This window comes from Pan paniscus, chromosome 2, assembly GCF_029289425.2.
Source record: "Pan paniscus chromosome 2, NHGRI_mPanPan1-v2.0_pri, whole genome shotgun sequence".
Taxonomy (NCBI): Eukaryota; Metazoa; Chordata; class Mammalia; order Primates; family Hominidae; genus Pan; species Pan paniscus.
The window spans coordinates 69158772-69179477 of NC_085926.1; the positions used below are offsets into that span (position 1 = coordinate 69158772).

Consider the following 20706-nt stretch of genomic DNA (forward strand, 5'->3'; position numbering starts at 1 on the left):
CTCAGAGAGTTGTCGGAAGGGATCAGGGAAACTATGTTTGTGAAGCACTCAGCCCAATGCCTGGCTCAGTATCAAAATTCAGTAAGCAATAAAGTCAGCTGTATTTGTAATGAAGAACTCTCAGTTCACCTCTCCAATTTTATCACATGGAGGGCAGTCACTTAATAGCAGAAACAAAAGCAAAAACTGCTCTCTGGATCCCACATCTTTCCATTGTTGAGAAACAATTGGGTTATTCTGTTAACATATCTGTGTCACTCAGACTTCCAATTCTGTGAGTTTCAGGCTTTATAAAAACTGGCTGCTCTATTTCTGTTTATTTCATTGGGGGTTTCCTGATACACCCTCTAGGTAGGAAATTTGCTCACCGTTTCTGTATCATGGAGGACATAAATGGGGAGGGAGGGGCTGGTCACGGCATGCCCCACAGGCAGACAAAGCAAACTCCCTCCTGCCCCAGGTACCCAGGAAAGGAGGAATGTGTCCCAGCATGTACAAAAATGCTGAGAAGTATGCACCTGCCACGTGCTAGGAGGACCTTCCCAGGGGCATGAAAGACCCTGGGAAAGCCTTGGACAAAAAGGGTCAAACTGTCTTTTTAAATCTTGATGAATTGAAGGTAGATGCCACCTAAAGGCTTCACAATAGGCCAGGACAGGAAAGACATCAGGAGAGGCTTGGCTTTTTAATGGCAACTCATAGTACCTATAGGTTAATCATTTAACTGCAAATTCGCCTGGAAATGACTACATTTGAGACAGTCACAGCTGCAGTGTATGACTATACATCAATGACTCACACGGTGGGGGATCCCCCTGCTATTATTACGTGAAGCCAAACAAAATCACTATATTATTGATTTATTCTTTTTTCATTTTGAAAGATTACATGTGATACATATACTGTTAGTACCTTCTGGAATTTCACAGAATTATAGGCTTCTATAAAGCCCAATTGATCTACCTTCTTTCCATCAAATGTTTATGTGACTGAGACAAAGTCTCTGCCCTCAAGGAGGGTACAGGCTGTCGAAGTGACAGTCATACAACAAATACGCAGTTAACACCAACAGTGCCAGCTGGCATAAACTAAGTGCTCAGCTGGAGCACTAAGATGTTGCATCTATTATCTTATGGCATCTTCCCAACAACCACATGGGGCAGTACTATTTTAGTCTCACTATGCAGAAGAGAAAACTGAGGCTCAGAGGGGTTAAAGTAAATTGACCAAGGTCACACAGCGAAATAGGGGCAGATATTGATACATAAATACTGCCAGGCTCCAAGATCCTCAATGTATAACCACAGCATGTCATCCTGCCTTTCTTATCTGGGAAGAGTGCTATATGGGTATCTGTTATGTTTTTAACAAAAAAAAAAAAAAAAAGAAAAAGAGAAAAAAAGAGTAATTCTTATTTCTTCCTCAAATAAAAAAGAAAGCAATTACAGCAGCCATTTGCGGGATAGGACTGAGTCCCCCCCCACCTTTTTTATTTTTATTTTTTGTATGAGATAGGGTCTTGGTCTGTCACCTAGGCTGGAGTACAGTGGCATGATCACGGCTCACTGCAGCAGCCTCGACTTCTCGGGCTCGCGATCCTCTGATCTCGACCTTCTGAGTAGCTGGGACAACAGGTACATGCTACCACACCTGACTATATTTCTGTTTATTTCATTGGGGGTATTTCATTGGAGGCTAATTTTTTAATTTCTTGTAGAGATGGGGTCTTCCTGTGTTGCCCAGGCTGGTCTTGAACTCCTGGGCTCAAGGAATCCTTCCGCCTTGGCTTCCTAAAGTGCTGGGATTATAGGCATGAGCCACCATGCCCAGCCTGAGTCCCTTTAATTCTTCTTAGTGATTCTCAACCTGTGGTGATTTTTGCACCCCTCCCACTCCTCCCAACCATCAACCTCAGGACATGTGGTGATGCTTGGAGACATTTTTGGTTAACACACTGGAGGGGAGGATGCTACTAGCATCTAGAGAGTAGAGACCAGGGATGCTGCCAACATCTTACAGTGCACAGAATATGATGCCCCCCACAACAGAGAACTATATGGCCCTAAATGTCTATGGTGCTGAGATTGGGAAACCCTGACTTACAGGATAATATTTGGTGATATAACTAGGCTTTGGTAGGTGAAATGTGCTGATGAAGGATATAACAATTTTTACTCTGAAACAATTAATTCTGGAGTTCTATTTCTTTCAACTATGCCTGTTCACATTGCTTTACATATGCAAATGCTACCCACTAGAGGGCCTTACAATTGACCAGACTAGAAGAGTCAGCTGTGCTGAACTAAAATCTCATAAAAGTACCCAAATGGTATACGCTGTGGTAGTGAATGTTTCAAATATGATCTCATAACCTTACAAATAAAACACCATATCTTGGCCAGATGTGGTGGCTCACACCTGTAATTCCAGTACTTTGGGAGGCCAGGGTGGGTGGATTGCCTAAAGTCAGGAGTTCGAGACCAGCCTGACCAATGGTAAAACCCCATCTCTGCTAAAAATACAAAAATTAGCCAGGCGTGGTGACATGCACCTGTAGTCCCAGCTACTCGGGAGGCTGAGGCAGGAAAATTGCTTGAACACAGGAGGCAGAGGTTGCAGTGAGCTGAGATCGTGCCACTGCACTCCAGCCTGGGTGACAAAGTGACGCTCCATCTCAAAAAAACAAAACAAAACAAAAACCCATATCTTAAATGCAAGGAGTAAAACTCTTGAGTATTTTCAGAAAAGTTTAGATGAAGAAGTTCTGGGTATTGGGAAATGTATAACGTAAAAACGAGAACACCTAAAAGGATGTCATCACACCCAAGTTTCCTCTGTGGCCGAATCTCTAACCTTCCAGAGCTGATGTAATGACTTCCTGTTAAGATTCTCGTTAGCGTGCTCACTGATGTATTTGATGCCACCAGGGCTGAGCTACTGCTCTGGGCACCTGTATAACTGTTATGGATATTTACAACTGGTATCCCTTCTTGTGGTTTTGTACCTAGTCTGGTTTTTAAATATTTTCAATAAAATACCTAATTTTGAATACATTCTTTCTTTCCAGATAGATTGGCAGGTACTTGATGGCAGGGATTGTGGCTTTTTTCTTAAATGAGACAAAGAATATAAAGTATTCATTCAGGGCCCCTGTAAATGCATTGGGCTTAATACATTTTTTTTGGTGGAGGGGAGCATAAAATCAGGTACATGGCACTCTATGGTTAGAAATGTAAAGATAGATGAATTTGACAACTTTAGCTTATCAGTGAAGCCTTGCTACCAAAAAAAAGTCCCAAACCAGCCAATCATTGGTCACAAGTATATAATAAAGAAACTTTGGACAAGCACAATGGCTCACGCTTATAATCCCAGCACTTTGGGAGGCTGAGGTGGGAGGATCACTTGAGGCCATGAGTTCAAGACCAGCTTGGGCAACATAGTGAGACCCTGTCTCCATAACAGAATTTAAAAAATTAGTGGGACACAATGGCACATGCCTATAGTCCTAGCTACTTGAGAGGCTAAGGTGGGAGGATTGCTTGAACTGAGGAGTTTGAGGCTGCAGTGAACTATCATTATGACTCTGCACTCCAGCCTAGGCAACAGAGTTAGAACCTATGTCTTTAAAAAAAAAGAAAGAAAGAAAGAAAATAAATCTTTACTGTTTATGCCTCTTCATAGAACTATTTTTTACAGTGCTTTATGTACTAATTGCTTTTCCCTGCATTCAGACTAGTCAATCCTATTTATGAGCTATCTTTCATTTTTCTTCATGTGCCAACAGTTCAACCATGTGGTAAATGCTTAGACATGTAAAGGAATAGAAAAAACAATGGACAATCATGCACCGTGGCTCACGCCTGTAATCCCAGCACTTTGGGAGGCCGAGGCGGGTGGATCACGAGGTCAAGAGATCGAAACCATCTTGGCCAACATGGTGAAACCCTGTCTCTACTAAAAATACAAAAATTAGCTGGGCGTGGTGGGACGTGCCTATACTCCCAGCTACTCAGGAGGCTGAGGCAGGAGAATCACTTAAACTTGGGAAGCAGAGGTTGCCGTGAGCCAAGATCGGGCCAATGCACTCCAGCCTGGTGACAGAGTGAGACTCCATCTCAAAACAAAAAAAAAGAAAAAACAATGGACATCTGATGGTTCTGCCTGTCCGGCAGCCACTTCCTTTTCTTCTAGCAGCATCTTCCATTTCTACACGGAACTCCGTAAGCTCCAGCTACAGTGGTGTGCAGTGGCGCCATCTTGGCTCACTGTAACTTCCGCTTCCTGGGTTCAAGCAATTCTCCTGCCTCAGCCTCCCAAGTAGCTGGGATTATGGGCACCTGCCACCATGTCTGGCTAATTTTTGTATTTTTATTTTTATTTTATTTATTTTTTTAGACAGAGTCTCACTCTGTCACCCAGGCTAGAGTGCAATGGTGTGATCCTGGCTCACTGCAACCTCCACCTCCCGGGTTCAAGCAATTCTCCTGCCTCAGCCTCCTGAGTAGCTGAGATTACAGGCACCCACCACCACACCCGGCTAATTTTTTGTATTTTAGTAGAGACAGGGTTTCACCATGTTGGCCAGGCTGGTCTCCAACTCCTGACCTCAGGTGATCTACCCACCTCGGCCTCCCAAAGTGCTGGGATTATAGGCATGAGCCAGCACGCCTGGCCTAATTTTTGTATTTTTAGTAGAGATGGGGTTTCACCATGTTGGCCAGGCTGGTCTGGTACTCCAGACCTCAAGTGATCCGCCTACGTCGGCTTCCCAAAGTGCTGGGATTACAGGCTGCGCCACTGCAACCGGCCATCTCCTGGTTTTATAACATGCTTATCTCCTTCCCATCGGCATACCCTGTTCTTTGATGAGAACAAGCCATACCGTTCTTTATGAGCTTTGCCCTTCGGGTCTCAGGTTAAACATCACCTTCCTCAGAGAGGCTTTCCCTGAACACACCAAATGTCCCCTCCCTGCATCCCATTACTGTCCCCCATCTCATTTGTTTCCATCAAAGATAATTACAAATTTATGTCTTTATTTCTTTGCTTACTTGTTTCTCACCAACCATCCCTCCAAAGACTTCAAAGGAAACAAATACAGTGTGACAGAAACTACTGATCTCCCCCAGGATCTATTTTTCCTTATTTTTAGTAATAGAACATCTTGAGTTATGCCAGGCATGATGGCTCACACCTGTAATCCCAGCACTTTGGGAGGCTGAGGCAGGCGGATCAGGAGGTCAGGGGTTCGAGGCCAGCCTGGCCAACGTGGTGAAACCCCATCTCTACTAAAAATACAAAAATTAGCGGGGCGTGGTCGCGTGCGCCTGTAGTCCCAGCTACTCAGGAGGCTGAGGCAGAAGAATGGCTTAAACCTGGGAGGTGGAGGTTGCAGTGAGCCAAGATCACGCCACTGCACTCCAGCCTGGGCAACAGAGCGAGACTCCATCTCAAAAAAAAAAAAAAAAAAAAAAAAAAGAACATCTTGAGTTAAAGCTTTGCCCAGGGCCACCCACCTAGAGACAATACCACCCAGCTGCCCTTGCACTCAGAGTTGGTACTTTCCAAATGACAGAGGAGCCTGCCTAGGCCTCCCTCTTTCCATCTTCTTCACCAATACCTAACCAATTTTCTAAAAGTTCCATGTTTTACGAGAACTGCTTAAAATTCTAATTGCGATCAACTATGGGAGGGGAAGAGAAAGACCATGCTGTACAATACACTTTCTATAAATTAAAGTGTGGTGTGGAGGGGAAAATAACCCACTCAGTGAAATAACTCACTAACTCATTGGGTCCTCACAATGATCTGTGAGGTGGACAGCAGACAAGAGTTATCTCAATTTGATAGCTGAAAAAAATGAAGGCCCAGAAAGGTTGAGTGACAGCTATGAGTCAGCCAGCTGGTAAGTGGAAATGCAGAACTGGTTCTTATTTCAAATCCATGCTGTAGGATGGGAGTTCTCCTCCCACTGACTCTGCAGAAGGTTTTAACAATCAGATTGATTACTGGTGTGGTTAAAGCTTAGATATACACTTTATAAACAGGATGGACCAGTCTCTGGTTGACAATCTAAAATCCAATTATTTTCTTCCATACCATGCTTTATTTGGCATTAATGTAGAAAGAGAACAACCCATGTTCTATTCTCCTACAGTTAATCTCATCTAGAATTTCAGCAGTGTCAGAAGTAGCTTCTAATCTAGGTCCAAGGTGGTACGGTCATGGTGGAAAGAAGAGCTTAGAAATGCTCAAGATAGCTGTGCTTAAAGAAATAACCAAGTCACTGTCTTTAAATAAAATAACCTTGTAGTTGTATGAGAAGAAAACAGGAAGACCTTTGTGCTTGTTACTTAATTCATTTGGCTTTAGGGATTTGGGAATTCCAATACATATAGAGACAGAAACAGAAAGCTAAGAAACTTTTCCCACCTTCACATGCCCTGTGGTGATGAAGTTCACCTCAAGTCTTTCTTGGCATGATATAAGGCAAAAAGATACTTATCTTGAAAAGCATTTTGTCCCACTATGGACACCTTGACAGTATGTCATTTTATCTCTGCCATCTGACAGGCTCTGGTTTTCCAGGGGAAGTATTTGCCGAGGGGATACAAATCTGTCATGACATAGACTAATACTTGGCTCAGTCTCTGACCCACTGTCTGCTTCTTTATGAAGAACAGACATTTTTCCTTGAAATACTGAACAATAAATACTTAGAAGGAACACAAGGCTGCTTTTTTTTTTTCTTTAAGTGAAACTTCATCAGTCTCTAAGTCCAAATGTCTTACCATTTGGAATTCAGTTGAGTTCTGGTACGTTTTCACATTCTCTAAGAGTTTGCAATGACATATTCATACACAAAGGGAGGATTAAAAAGTAAAGCTGCTTATTGTCTTAATTTTTAATACCCTGAATGTTTGTGGTTTGTAATTTTGGATTAAAAATTTTTCCTTTAATTTGCGTCACACCTTCAGGCATGATGCTTAATGAATTAGGAGGTGAAAGAAGTGCTCACACATCTCCGAAAACAGAAAATTTGAGGGTGGAGGCCGGGTGTGGTGGCACACATCTCTATTCCCAGAACTTTGGGAGGCTCAGGCGGGTGGATCACCTGAGGTCAGGAGTTCGAGACCAGCCTGACCAACATGGTGAAACTCCATCTCTGCTAAAAATACAAAATTAGCCAGGCATGGTGGCGCATGCCTGTAATCCCAGCTACTTGGGAGGCTGAGGCAGGAGAATTCCTTGAACCCGGGAAGCAGGGGTTGCAGTGAGCTGAGCTGAGCTCGTGCCATTGCACTCCAGCCGGGACAACAAGAGTGAGTGAAATGCCATCTCGAAAAAAAAAAAAAAAAGAAAGAAAGAAAATTTGAGAGTGGATTCTTAGTACACTAAAGCTGTGGGCTTGTAGCAATGTTGTGTCCCTCTCTAACCAGTGATCCAAGAATATTTCCTATACTTTTTTATTGTCTGTCCTCTCACTACTACTAATGATGATGGCGTATCAGCCATGGTGCTAAATTTGTCCTCTAGGTCTTACAACCACCCTACACAGTTGGTGGCAATACCCTTGTGCAGATGAGAAAACCACTTTTAAAGAGAGATTAAACAACATGCTCAAGGTGGCACAGTAAATAGACACCAGGGGCAGAGGTTGGGATGTCTCCCAAACTCTTTCCCTGCATCACTGTACTACACTACACACTGGTTGAAAACAACTTGTTGGCACCCCAGACTGGCAAAAAAAAGCCATATAAGTAAAAGACTTGAAGAGCATCTGCTGGATGCCCTGGGAGGTCAAACAAATGCCTCCCTGCCCTTAACATTCACAGGTGATAACTGATACAGAAAGGTCTGAAGGTCACTGCTGGGAGATCTTGGAACAACTCCTTTTCAAAACAGCCTTTTGGCATCAGTTTTCTTATTCTTAGTACTTATTCTCAGTAAATTTCCCTTCTTCTGGCCTGCTTTTAAGCCACATAATTGTAACAAGACGGGATGTGGCTCAAGAGGCTGAGCACCTTAAGGCCTCTCATTATAGCCTTTGTTTCATTAGAGTTTGCCAATTTGACCTTCATTCCTGCTGGTCCATTGGTAAACTTGCAGCCTGCACAGGTCCACACAAACAGCTGAAGCATGATCCTCCTTTAACAGAAGGCTGTGCTCACGGTCCTTTAAATTATGCATTCTTTCATTTGTGCAAACTAGGCCAGGAGAGGGACTTGTAAAACAGCCTCAATCCTTACATTGTCTGGACATAAAAAATAAATATATGGAAGCAAAATCCATTGTCAGATTTTAACAAAAGAAGAAAGGAAGAAATAAACAATGGCACAGAGTAGACACCCCCCCAAAAAAAAAATGGAGAAAGAGAAGGCAAGAAAGTGATAACATGGGCCGGGCATGGTGGCTCACGCCTGTAATCCCAGCACTTTGGGAGGCCCGAGGCGGGTGGATTGCCTGAGGTCAGGAGTTCGAGACCAGCTTGGCCAGCATGGTGAAAACCTGGCTCTACTAAAAATACAAAAATTAGCCAGGCATGGTGGCAGGCACCTGTAATCCCAGCTTCTCAGGAGGCTGAGGTAGGAGAATCACTTGAACCCAGGAGGTGGAGGTTGCAGTGAGCCAAGATCGTGCCATTGCACTCCAGCCTGGGCAACAGAGCGAAACCCCGTCTCAAAAAAAAAAAAAAAAAAAAAAAAAGAAAAAGAAAAAAAAGAAAAAAAGCGATAACAAAAGATGGACTGTGTAGGGTCTTTTTAAAAATGGAGTGGCATGTTTTGGAAATGAAATAAAAAAACCCTGCAAATCCAAAAAAGGAAGTAGCTTCTGACCCTTTTCTAGACTCTGGAATGAACAAGCAAACCTGATTATGATCAGTGTCAAGAAATATTTGCCAATTTGTATGAAACTGTGAACGTAAAGAAAGGCCTGTGAGTCATAAGTACAGGAGAGGAAATTAACTGCAATATTTACTGTGCAGATTCTGATTCACTACTGTTTTGGGACAAAGCCTGGTTGCTGTTAGCGGATGCATTTACATTCTGCTGGAAGCTCAATCTTATCAAGCCACATTAGCTAATAAATTACTTGTGAGCTGCCCTAATATTTTACATGGAAGATTCAGAGAAACCAGTAAGACTCCTGAGTGTTATTTCTTAAGTAAAATTCAGAAGAGAAATAAGTTAGCAAAAAAATCTCAATACAAGTGAGGTCTACCTTAAGAAAACATGATAGACAGCATTTTGGTCTTGCAAAATAGATAAACTAGGGTAAGGTATTTGTTTGAGTGGGCTTTTTTGTTATGCTCTGCAAACTCTCTCCACTCCTACAAATGGAAACAAGTATGATGTCCATCAAAACTGAAGTGGTTAAATAAATTATGTATTTCCACATCATGAAGCACTAGGCAGCTTTAAAAAAGTGAAAAGAAATCGGTTTATAAGTGAGCTAGAGAAATATAGCAAGGTATGAAACACTGTATATATTAGATTTCTCTGTCTTTGTAAATGCTTAGAATATACGCTGACAAAATCTAAATGAACTGGTACCATTTTTTTAACAGTTGCTGGTTGTCATGGAGGAAAAATGGGGATTGCAGAAGCCTTTCTCCCCTAAAGCATTTTTTTGTAGTGTTTGCTGCCATTTTTTCTTCCTTGCCCTCATGAGTATTTCTTACTCTGGGTAAAAAAAAAAAAAAAGCTAACAATAAATAAAATTGATTTTAAAAAATATTTGAAAAAATTGGGTATCCTTCATTTCTAATATTATTGATTAGAAATTAGGTTTTAGAAGTCAATTTTGAAATACAAGCAGGAACAAGAGTACTTATACTCCTCCTGGAAATTAATTAAGTATTCCTTAAATTGATCTTGGTCACAGAGCTTATAGAATAAAAATGTTAACAGTATGATTACAAACATGCTCTCTCATTGTCCTCTACTGCTTGTTGAATGATGCGCTGTTGTTTTCATTGATTTATTTATTTATTTTTTTCTGACACAAGGTTTTGCTCTGTCACCCAGGCCGGAGTGCAGTGACATGATCATAGTTCATTGCAGCCTCAACCTCCCAGGCTCAAGTGATCCTTCTACCTCAGCCTCCTGTATAACTGGGACTACAGGCATTTGCCACCATGCCTGGCTAATTTGTTAAGTTTTCTTTTTCTTTTTTTTTTGTAGAGATGGGGTCTTGTCACATTGCTCAGCCTGGTCTTGAACTCCTGGCCTTAAGTAGTCCTCCCATCTTGACCTCCAAAAGCACTGGGATTACAGGCATGAGCCACCACCCTCAGCCTTATCAATAATTTCTAGTAAGAAGCCTCAACGCCCTACTAGCCTGATCCAGGAAAGCTGGATCAGTATTGGAGGTGGGTGGCAGAGGGGATATGGCTTTCCCCAATCTACCCTTTTGTGTTATCTGTGTCAGTTTCACAACCATAAAATGGGGAAAAGAGGGGGTTTTATTTATTTTCATAACTCATGGAAGACTGTGTGCAATGATTCAAGCTGCATGGACACTTAGAAGATGAAGAGTACGTATGATTATAGGGCTGTTTTATAAAGAGAATGGCTGTTTTTCTAACACACATTAAAGCAAGAGACAGATGGAAATTACAGGAGTTATTTAAGGCTGTGATGTCAGGTTGTGATAATGCAGGTAGCTGACCATGGTCTGTTATTAGAGGCCATTGTTTTACTCCTGTGCTTTCAGTGATGGCAGGATGGCACAGGGAGAGTGGCAAAACCAACCAGGGCAGCATGAGTCAGTCTTGATGTCACTGTCATACCAAAGGAAGCCAAGAGCAGCTGCATGGTGATCTATATGGATTCTTCAACTCTAATATGGGCAAAAACGTGTTGTACACTTGAGCTTGGATCAAGAGAAGCAGATTCAGCTGAGCACAGTGGCTCGTGCCTGTAATCCCAGCACTTTGAGAGGCTAAGGTGGGAAGATCGCTTGAGCCCAGGAGTTCAAGACCAGTCTGGGAAAAATAGTCAGACTTTGTCTCTGCAAAAAACTTTCTAAAAATTATCTGGGCATGGTGGCATGTGCCTGTAGTCCAAGCTACTTGGGAGGCTGAGGTGGAAGGATTGCTTGAGCCAGGGAAATCGAGGCTGCAGTGACCTGTGATCAGGCCACTGCACTCCAGCCAAGGGAACACAGCGAGACTCCATCTCAAAAAAAAATAATAATAATGAATTTTTTTTTTTTGAGATGAAGTCTCACCCTGTCGCCCAGGCTGAAGTGCAGTGGCGTGATCTCGGCTCACTGCAACCTCTGCCTCCCAGGTTCAAGCAATTTTCCTGCCTCAGCATCCCGAGGAGCTGGGACTATACGCGCATGCCGCTATGCCCAGCTCATTTTTTGTATTTTAGTAGAGACGGGGTTTCACCTTGTTGCCTTGGCTGATCTCAAACTCCTGAGCTCAGGCAACCCACCCGACTCAGCCTCCCAAAGTGCTGGGATTACAGGTGTGAGCTACCGCACCCAGCTAATAATGAATTTTTTTAAAAAAACAGCTTCATAATAAAATTTCAAATGGACATTAATGTTAGTTATTTAACCCTGGAAATCCAAATCTGATAGATTGTGACCCTCTTTTTTTTTTTTTTTGAGATGGAGTCTCTCTCTGTTGCCCAGGCTGGAGTGCGGTGGCACAATCTTGTCTCACTGCAACCTCTGCCTCCCAGATTCAAGCAATGCTCGTGCCTCAGCCTCCCGAGTAGCTAGGATTACAGATGCCTGCCACTACACGTGGCTAATTTTTGTATTTTTAGTAGAGACGGGGTTACACCTTGTTGGCCAGGCTGGTCTCAAATTCCTGACCTCCTGATCCACCCACCTTGGCCTCCCAAAGTGCTGGGATTACAGACAGGAGTCACCATGCCTGGCCTGTGACCCTTTAATAAATAGCACACAACTGATTTTTCTCTACAAAAAGCAGACATGTTCACTGCAGAAAATGGTGAAACAGAGATAATAGCAGCAGAAGAAAGATGACTTATACCTGCATCATTGAGAGATCACTAGCACCAAAACTTTTGGGTCATGTCTTTATTATTCATTTATATGTCTACCATCCAATTCAAATATGTATATGCATAAATGTACATATAAAATTTATAAAATAAATGGCATCATCCTGTTCATACTAACATAAAATAGAAACCTAATGGTGTGTGCTTGTGGCTCACGCCTATAATCCCAGCATTTCGGGAGGCCAAGGTGGGCAGATCACTTGAGGTCAGAAGTTTGAGACCAGCCTGGCCAACATGGCAATACCCCGTCTCTACTAAAAGTACAAAAATTAGCCGGGTGTGGTGGCGTGTGCCTGTAATCCCAGCTACTTGGGAGGCTGAGGCAGGAGACTCGCTTGAACCCAGGAGGCGGAGGTTGCAGTGAGCCACTATCAGCCCACTGCACTCCAGCTTGGGCGACAAAGCGAGACTCCATCTCAAAAAAAAAACCAAAAAAACCCCAACAACCTAATGGTGTGTGCTTTTCAACTATGTTGTGATTAACATCTTTTGAACAGTTCAAAGTTCTCCTAAAGTGATCCACACTTACCTTCCGAGGCTTCACCTTGTCTTGTATATCATATTGGCCAATTCCCTTATAGCTTATTCCAAGCCACCAAGGAAGTCCTTGCTTATCCTAGAAGATGAAAAAGCATGAGAACCAAGACCTAGCTGTTAACTCTTCTAGAAGTGAATAAAATTTACCAATTTCACCTCTTTTTTTTTTTTTTGAGACGGAGTCTCATTCTGTCACCAGGCTGGAGTGCAGTGGCATGATCTCGGCTCACTGCAATCTCTGCCTCTGGGTTTGAGCAATTCCCCTGCCTCAGCCTCCCTAGCAGCTGGGATTACAGGTGTGCACCACCATGCCTGGCTAATTTTTTTGTATTTTAGTAGAGACGGGGTTTCACTATGTTGGCTAGGATGGTCTTGATCTCCTGACCTCATGATCCACCCACCTCAGCCTCCCAAAGTGCTGGGATTACAGGTGTGAGCCACCACACCTGGCAATTTCACCTCTTAACAAGTATCAGCAAGTCAAAATAAAGCTGTCTTGATAAACAAAACATTTAAAAACCTAACTTGTTATTAAAACACCTACTTGGAGTTTCTTCAAATAAAATCTTTAAGTTGAAATAGTCCAGGACTGTTAATACCATCAAAAAGAGTAAGGCATTACTGTTTTGATTAAACAGTTGGAGAAAATAAATAAAATGTAAGTAATTCAACTAAGAATTAATCCAGTAAAAAGCCAGTTATCCATTAAAAAAAAAAAAAAAAAGCTCTTTGCCTCTTAATTAGTAACCAGTTATAAAAGGTTGGGGATGTTTCCAAAGAATTACAAAGGTGAGAAAAGTGGTTCCAATTCCTGATGTTTATAAAACAATTAACAATGAACATGGGAATATCGAAAACCCTTTTGGAGAACTGTACAATTCAATGACAGGATGTTTGAATAATTGGTTTGAGGTACATATGGGGAGGTGAGTAATATTGTTTTCATAAATTTATCTTTTATGTTTTGCCAAAGCAAAGAATATACTGACACAGGAAAAGGAAAATTTAGGCTTAGACAGATACCTATATGCACACCAGAGTCAGTAGAAATTAAAGTTAAATTGGAGGCCAGGCGTGGTGGTTCATGCCTGTAATCCCAGCACTTTGGGAGCCTGAGGCAGGTGGATCACCTGAGGTCAGGAGTTCAAGACCAGCCTGGCCAACATGGTGAAACCCCATCTCCACTAAAAATACAAAAAATGAGCCAGCTGTGGTGGTGCATGCCTGTAATCCCAGCTACTCTGTGGGCTGAGGCAGGAGAATTGATCAAACCCGGGAGACAGAGGTTGCAGTGAGCTGAGATCACGCCACTGCACTCCAGCCTGGGCAATAGAGCTAGACTCCATCTCAAAAACAAACAACAAAAAAAGTTAAATTGGTACCGATTTTTAGCACAGGTATTCTCATTATGTAAATTTTCTAATTCCCCATCATTTTGAATTGTATAGAGATATGAACATTATCATAACATTAAAAGTCAATCAAGAACTGATCAATTATAAAATTATTTCTCTTCCAAACAAGATACCCTTAACACTTTCATCTCATCATCTCAAAATATGTCAATCTCTCCCTGCTTATAAATATCTGAAAATACTTTTCATCATCTCAAAATATTTGTCAATCTCTCCCTGCTTATAAAACATCTGAAAATACAGTGTATGTAATACACTGATTAAAACATGGTATTGCAAATCCTGTAAAAATTTCAGAATTTTATGAAGCTGTTGAAATAACGCTGGAGACTGCATAATTTTCAAACAAAAGCACTCTCAAATGAAGATCTGGTAGTGCTAGAAAGGTGACCAACTGGAAAAAAGACCAATCAGCAAGCAGAGGTGTTTCGAAAGAGAATGATCTGAACATTTTAGGATGAAGAGAGGTCTTGGAAAAACATTTTAACGTAGCAAGTATTTTGCAAAAATAATGTACTTTATAATTTGCTACAAATGGCAAGATATAATCAGCCTTTTATATAGTATGAAAAAAGCTGGTATTGTGCAATAACTCTCAATCATCATGAAAGCTTTGTCATGTAAAATTACTTACCTTTACTGCATAATAATGGACACCGTAAGTCGGTAGAGCTTCTACTATTTTCATATACCTATGGAAAATAAATATGTATCACAATCTTATTAAAATAGTTAGAGGACCCTTTTGGGAAAAGTGATTTAAAGAAACACCACGTTTCTACTTTCCTTATTATAAGAATAATTAATATGTTTCACTCAAGTAGAAACAGAATAAACCATTTTGGGGAGTAATATATTTTAGCTTATCCAAATGTCAGGAAAATGCTAATAGAACCTCAATTTCATAAAGCTATAGAAAATGTTACTTTCCACACATTCAAATGTTTATGGATTAGGAATGTACCATATTATAAACTCCATTTGCAAGTATTTTTTAAAGTAAGCCCCTAATGATGCAAGCTATGGGCACCAACTTTTGGGTCATACTCATAAGTTAAACAATAAAGCTATGCCATATATTGCTTGTGGTAGAGGTTAAATAACTAGAAACATCTGTCAAAACTCCTAGAAATATATACTTTAAAACTATGAATTATGGTATGTAAACCTGACTTAAAAAATATGTCCCCCCAGGCTGGGCGCAGTGGCTTACGCCTGTAATCCCAGCACTTTGGGAGGCCGAGGCGGGTGAATCACCTGAGGTCAGGAGTTCAAGACCAGCCTGGCCAACATGCTGAAACCCCATCTCTACTAAAAATACAAAAAAATTAGCTGGGTGTGGTGGCGGACACCTGTAATCCCAGCTATATGGGAGGCTGAGGCAGGAGAATTGCTTGAATTCGGGAGGTGGAGGTTGCAGTGAGCCGAGATTGCACTATTGCACTCCAGCCTGGGTGACAGAGTGAGAATCTGTCAAAAAAAAAAAAAAGTCCCCCCAAAATAAAAATTAAAGCGACGATGCCACTACTTGCTATTTTTAATTCAGTAGTGTTTATTGTACACCTTTAAGGCTTTGGGGTGGACTAAATTTTGTAACGCTTCCTCTCTGCCCTCAAGGAACTGAGGCTCCTGTTTTAACGCAAGTAGACTTTTTAATGACATTTTGATGATCAATTTCTCCAGGAAGTGTAATGAATAATTTGACATATTTTTTAAAAGTAAATGGCCCGCATGCAAATGAATATAAGAGGTTAAATGTGTCAAGGTCATGCAGCAACTAAACTGCACAGCCAGAATTCTAACAAAATGAGTCAGACTCCACATCCTAGAGCCTTAGCTACCAAATGAAACCGTCTCTTAGATGAAGCCACACAATAATGATCAGGAGAAAGAATAAGACTCTGCATTTAAGCATGAGTACTTTTTTTTTTTAATTGTTTTTTAGTTTCCAGGGCACATGTGCAGGATGTGCAGGTTTGTTACATAGGTAAATGTATGCCACAGTGATTTGCTGTACCTAACAAACCATCACCTAGAGATTAGGGCCAGCATCCACTAGCACTTTTCCCTAATGCTCTCTCCCACCCCAGCCCTCTCCTGACAGGCCAGTAAGTGTTGTTCTCCTCCCTGTCTCCATGTGTTCTCATTGTTCAGCTCCTGCTGATAAGTGAGAAGAAGTGGTGTTTGGTTTTCTGTTCCTGCATTAGTTTGCTGAGGATAATGGCTTCCAGCTTCATACATGTCCCTGCAAAGGACATGATCTCATTCCTTTGTATGGCTACATAGTATTCCATGGTGTGTATATACCATATTTTCTTATCCAGTCTATCATTGATGGGCATTTGGGTTGATTCCATGTCTTAAGCATGGGAACTTTGTAATATACAGTCACACATTGCTTAACAATGAAGATACATTCTGAATATTGTGTTGTTGGGTGATTCTGTCCTTGTGCACACATCATAGAGTGCACTTACACAAACCTGGATGGTAGAGCCTACTACACAGTTAGGCTGTATGGTATGGCCTATTGCTCCTAGGCTACCAACCTGTACAGCATGTTACTGGGCTGAAATACTGTAGGCAATTATAATACAATGGTAAGTATTTGAGTATCTAAGCATAGAAAAGATACAGTAACAATATGGCATTATAATCCTATGGGCCCACCATTGTATATGTGTACAGAAATGGTACATGACTGTACTCACTAGTTTACCTTAATACCCTTAATGGAAATTGTCACTACTTCTTTTTACTTTTCAGTTCAGAAAACAGGCACAATGAATTAAAATGTCAAGGATCCAATTTCAAGATGCTAACTTCTGATTTCTGCTGCAAAGACAACAGAAGGTGTGTTTTGATAAAAACAAGATTAGAGGCTGGGCACAGTGGCCCATGTCTATAATCCCAGCATTTTGGGAGGCCGAGTTGGGCAGATCATTTGAGGTCAAGAGTTTGAGATCAGCCAGGCCAACATGGGGAAACCCTGTCTCTACTAAAACTACATAAATTAGCTGGGCATGGTGGCATGCGCCTGTATCATCCCAGCTACTCAGGAGCCTGAGGCACGAAAATCGCTTGAACCCAGGAGGTGGCAATTGCAGTGAGATGAGATCGCATCACTGCACTCCAGCCTGGGTGACAGAGCAAGACTCTGTCTCAAAAAGAGAGATTAGAGCAAAGAAGTAGGAGTGTGAGGAAAATCTACAATCTCCAAGTCCTTATTTCAGTTTTCACAGGCATAGAAATAATTTTAAAAGTTTAGTGTAGCAATTTTTTTTTTTTTGAGACAGAGTTTCTTTATTGTCACCTGGCTGGAGTGCAATGGTGCAATCACGGCTCACTGCAACATCTGCCTCCCTGGTTTAAGCAATTCTCCTGCCTCAGCTTCTCGAGTAGCTGGGATTACAGGTGGTTGCCAACATGCCTGGCTAATTTTTGTATTTTTAGTGGAGATGGGGTTTCACCATGTTGGCCAGGCTGGCATCGAACCTCTGATCTCAAGTGATCCGCCCTCCTCAGCCTACCAAAATGCTGGGATTACAGGTATGAGCCACTGTGCTGGCCTGTTCTTAATAATGGGTGGTAACTCTATAAGTCACAAAACGTAGAAATACATTACAATGGCTTGTTCTTAGTAGCATGAAGAAACAGACTATCTAACACCAATATACTATACACTCGACTCAAATTCGAATCACAAACTGGGGGACAAAACATGGCTTCTAGATAGGTTTTATTTGGCTAACATTGCATTAAATTTTCTTTAAATTACTTCCCAATGAGATAAGATTTAAAAATCTGAATTTCCAGCTTCTCCTGGAAAACAAAGGATCTGGCAACATTATGCCTGAATTCTAAAGCTGAGTAACCTTGCCTCTACTCAGGATGAAAGCTCACCTGTTTACCACAGTCCCCACCATTCTCTATTGCCCTACATCTGGCCTACATTTCTCATTTTTTTACCTGCCTGACACTGGTAGGTATCTGAGTTGGTGACACCAATGTATAGAATGACCAAAGACATTTTCTAATTCACAGTAAGATATTTCTAACCAGATAAGGACTATGTTCACAAAAACTACACAACAGAAATCATTTCAAGTGACACCTTCAAATGAGAGATATTAAAATTATATCTAAGCAAAAGGAAAGATACTTACTGAACCACAGCTTGACCTCGAGTGAGACCTTTGATTTTCAAATAATGCTCAATTACCCTGTCCTCACTGTAAAACAAAGAAATGAGAAGGATTGCAATGCATGATTATCTGAGGTACAGGCACAGTTTCCACATTATCAGGTGGCTGTCAGGAAACTTGAGAGAGAAGGCCTTCACCAACTTGTTTGGTAGATAGAGCTTGGCTTTTGTTTCTGTAGGAGATGGATTCCTGAACTTCAGACATTTGACTGCCTCCATTATCATCTTTAACTCATGTTTTATGTAGCATATTTATATAATATATATATTACTACCTTTAAAACTTAAAGTGCACAGCCAGGCGTGGTGGCTCATGCCTGTAATCCCAGCACTTTAGGAGGCTGAGGGGATCACGAGGTCAGGAGATTGAGACCATTCTGGCTAACACAGTGAAACCCCATCTCTACTAAAAATACAAAAAATTAGCTGAGTGTTGTGGCATGTGCCTGTAGTCCCAGCTACTCAGGAGGCTGAGGCAGGAGAACTGCTTGAACCTGGGAGGTGGAGATAGCAGTGAGCCGAGATTGAGCCATTGCACTCCATTCTAGGTGACAAGAGTGAAAATCCATCTCAAAAAAAAAAAAAAAAAAAAGACTTAAAGCGCAGTGGCTCATACCTGTATTCCCAACACTTTGGGAAGTTGAGGCAGGCAGATCACCTGAGGTCAGGAGTTTGAGGCCAGCCTGGCCAACATGGTGAAATGTCGTCTCTACTAAAAATACAAAATTAGCTGGTTGTGGTGGCGCATGCCTGTAATCCCAGCTACTTAGGAGGCTGAGGCACGAGAATCACTTGAACCCAGGAGGTGGAGGCTGCAGTGAGCCGAGCTTGTGCCTTGCACTCCAGCCTGGGCAACAAGAGCGAAACTCCATCACAAAAACAAAAAACAAACAAAAAACTTAATTTACTAGAAAAGGAAACAATATCAATTTCTCAAATGGGAAATGATCTTTTGCCATAATTGGATGGAATATAATACACATAAAATAATGATATCAAATGTTAGCTGTAGAACATTATTGAAGAAATTTTGAGCCTAAGGCCTATCCTCTCTTTGGTTAAAACAGGGAGATCAGCAAGTGTTAGGCATTAAAGACTTTCTCATTGAATGATTCAGAAAGATTTTACAAGAATTTAAACTGCTTCTGAGTCTGTGTGCAATCTAAAATACTCTACTATCACCATTTACAGACATGTTGCTTTAGGAGAAAACCCTTTTATTGCCCTAGAGTAAAACCTGTTGACTGGAAAGGAAATCTCAAGTATAACCTAGAAGATGAAGTATTTCTATCTCCATATGACTAGTTCTCATTAGTAATGTCTTTTTTTTAAATTAAAAAACTATCAAGGCTGGGTGCAGTGGCTCACGTCTGTAATCTCAGCACTTTGGGAGGCCGATGCAGGCGGATCACGAGGTCAGGAGTTCGAGACCAGCCTGGCCAACATGGTGAAACACCTTCTCTACTGAAGATACAAAACATTAGCTGGGCATTGTACCGTGTGCCTGTAATCCCAGCTATTTGGGAGACTGAAGCAGGAGAATTGCTTGAACCTAGGAGGCAGAGGTTGCAGTGAGCGGAGATTGTGCCATTATATTCCAGCCTGGGCGACAGGGGGAGACTCCGTCTCAAAAAATAAAATAAAATAAAAATAGATAAAACTATCGCGCTTGGTCGGGCCCGGTGGCTCACACCTGTAATCCCAGCATTTTGGGAGGTCGAGGCGGGTAGATTGCCTGAGGGCAGGAGTTTGAGACCAGCCTGATCAACATGGTGAAACCCCGACTCTACTAAAAATACAAAAATTAGCCGAGCCTGGTGGAGGGTGCCTGTAATCCTCGCTACTCGGGAAGCTGAGGCACAAGAATCACTTGAACCAGGTTGCAGTGAGCCGAGTTCATGCTACTGCACTCCAGCCTAGGCGACAGAACAAGACTCTGTCTCAAAAAAACAAAACAAACAAACAAAAAACTATCACTCGAAAATGACATGGCTAGAAGTTTCCAGAGTCAAGATGCTATGTAGCCTCAGTACTTACTTTCACTATATATTTGGGAATATACTTCCAACTTCATACTAAATGTCTCAATATTGAATATCTATTTTGTAATCTTTATTTGTAACATTTTAGTGGAAAGAAAAACCATCTTGAGGATTCAGACTGAAACCAAGGAGAATACATTTAACAAGAATGTAAGTATTTTAAGGGAAAACGTAATTTAGAAAAAAAATATGGGATGAAAATAGATACTATGGATTCATTAAAGTACAAACAACTAAACCAACTCAATATATACAATATCTAGCTGTAGTAGAAACCTCTGGTCATTATGAAAAACTCTGATCCAAGGAAATCTGTATTTTATAACACTTATATTGCATTCTGCTAGATTAAAGCTGCATTACACAGTGAATGCACATATATTGAATATTATATATTCACCTAGGAGCATACTCTACAGACATTTCACACACTTGAAAGAAACATCAGCCAGCTGCTCTTT

At 41.4% G+C, this 20706-nt stretch overlaps 1 protein-coding gene across 4 annotated transcripts in view; it reads right to left on the minus strand.

Moving 5' to 3' along the window:
• Nucleotides 1–20706, minus strand: part of FRMD4B (FERM domain containing 4B) — a 372987-nt gene that overhangs the window by 34162 nt on the left and 318119 nt on the right. For all 4 annotated transcript variants that reach the window (XM_008963959.4, XM_034956863.3, XM_003811580.5 and 1 more), the window contains 3 exons: nucleotides 18166–18231; nucleotides 14634–14691; nucleotides 12577–12663 (listed from right to left, as the gene is read on the minus strand). In XM_008963959.4, coding sequence (XP_008962207.3) covers nucleotides 12577–12663; nucleotides 14634–14691; nucleotides 18166–18231 — 211 coding nt within the window. The remainder of the gene's footprint in view (nucleotides 1–12576; nucleotides 12664–14633; nucleotides 14692–18165; nucleotides 18232–20706) is intronic.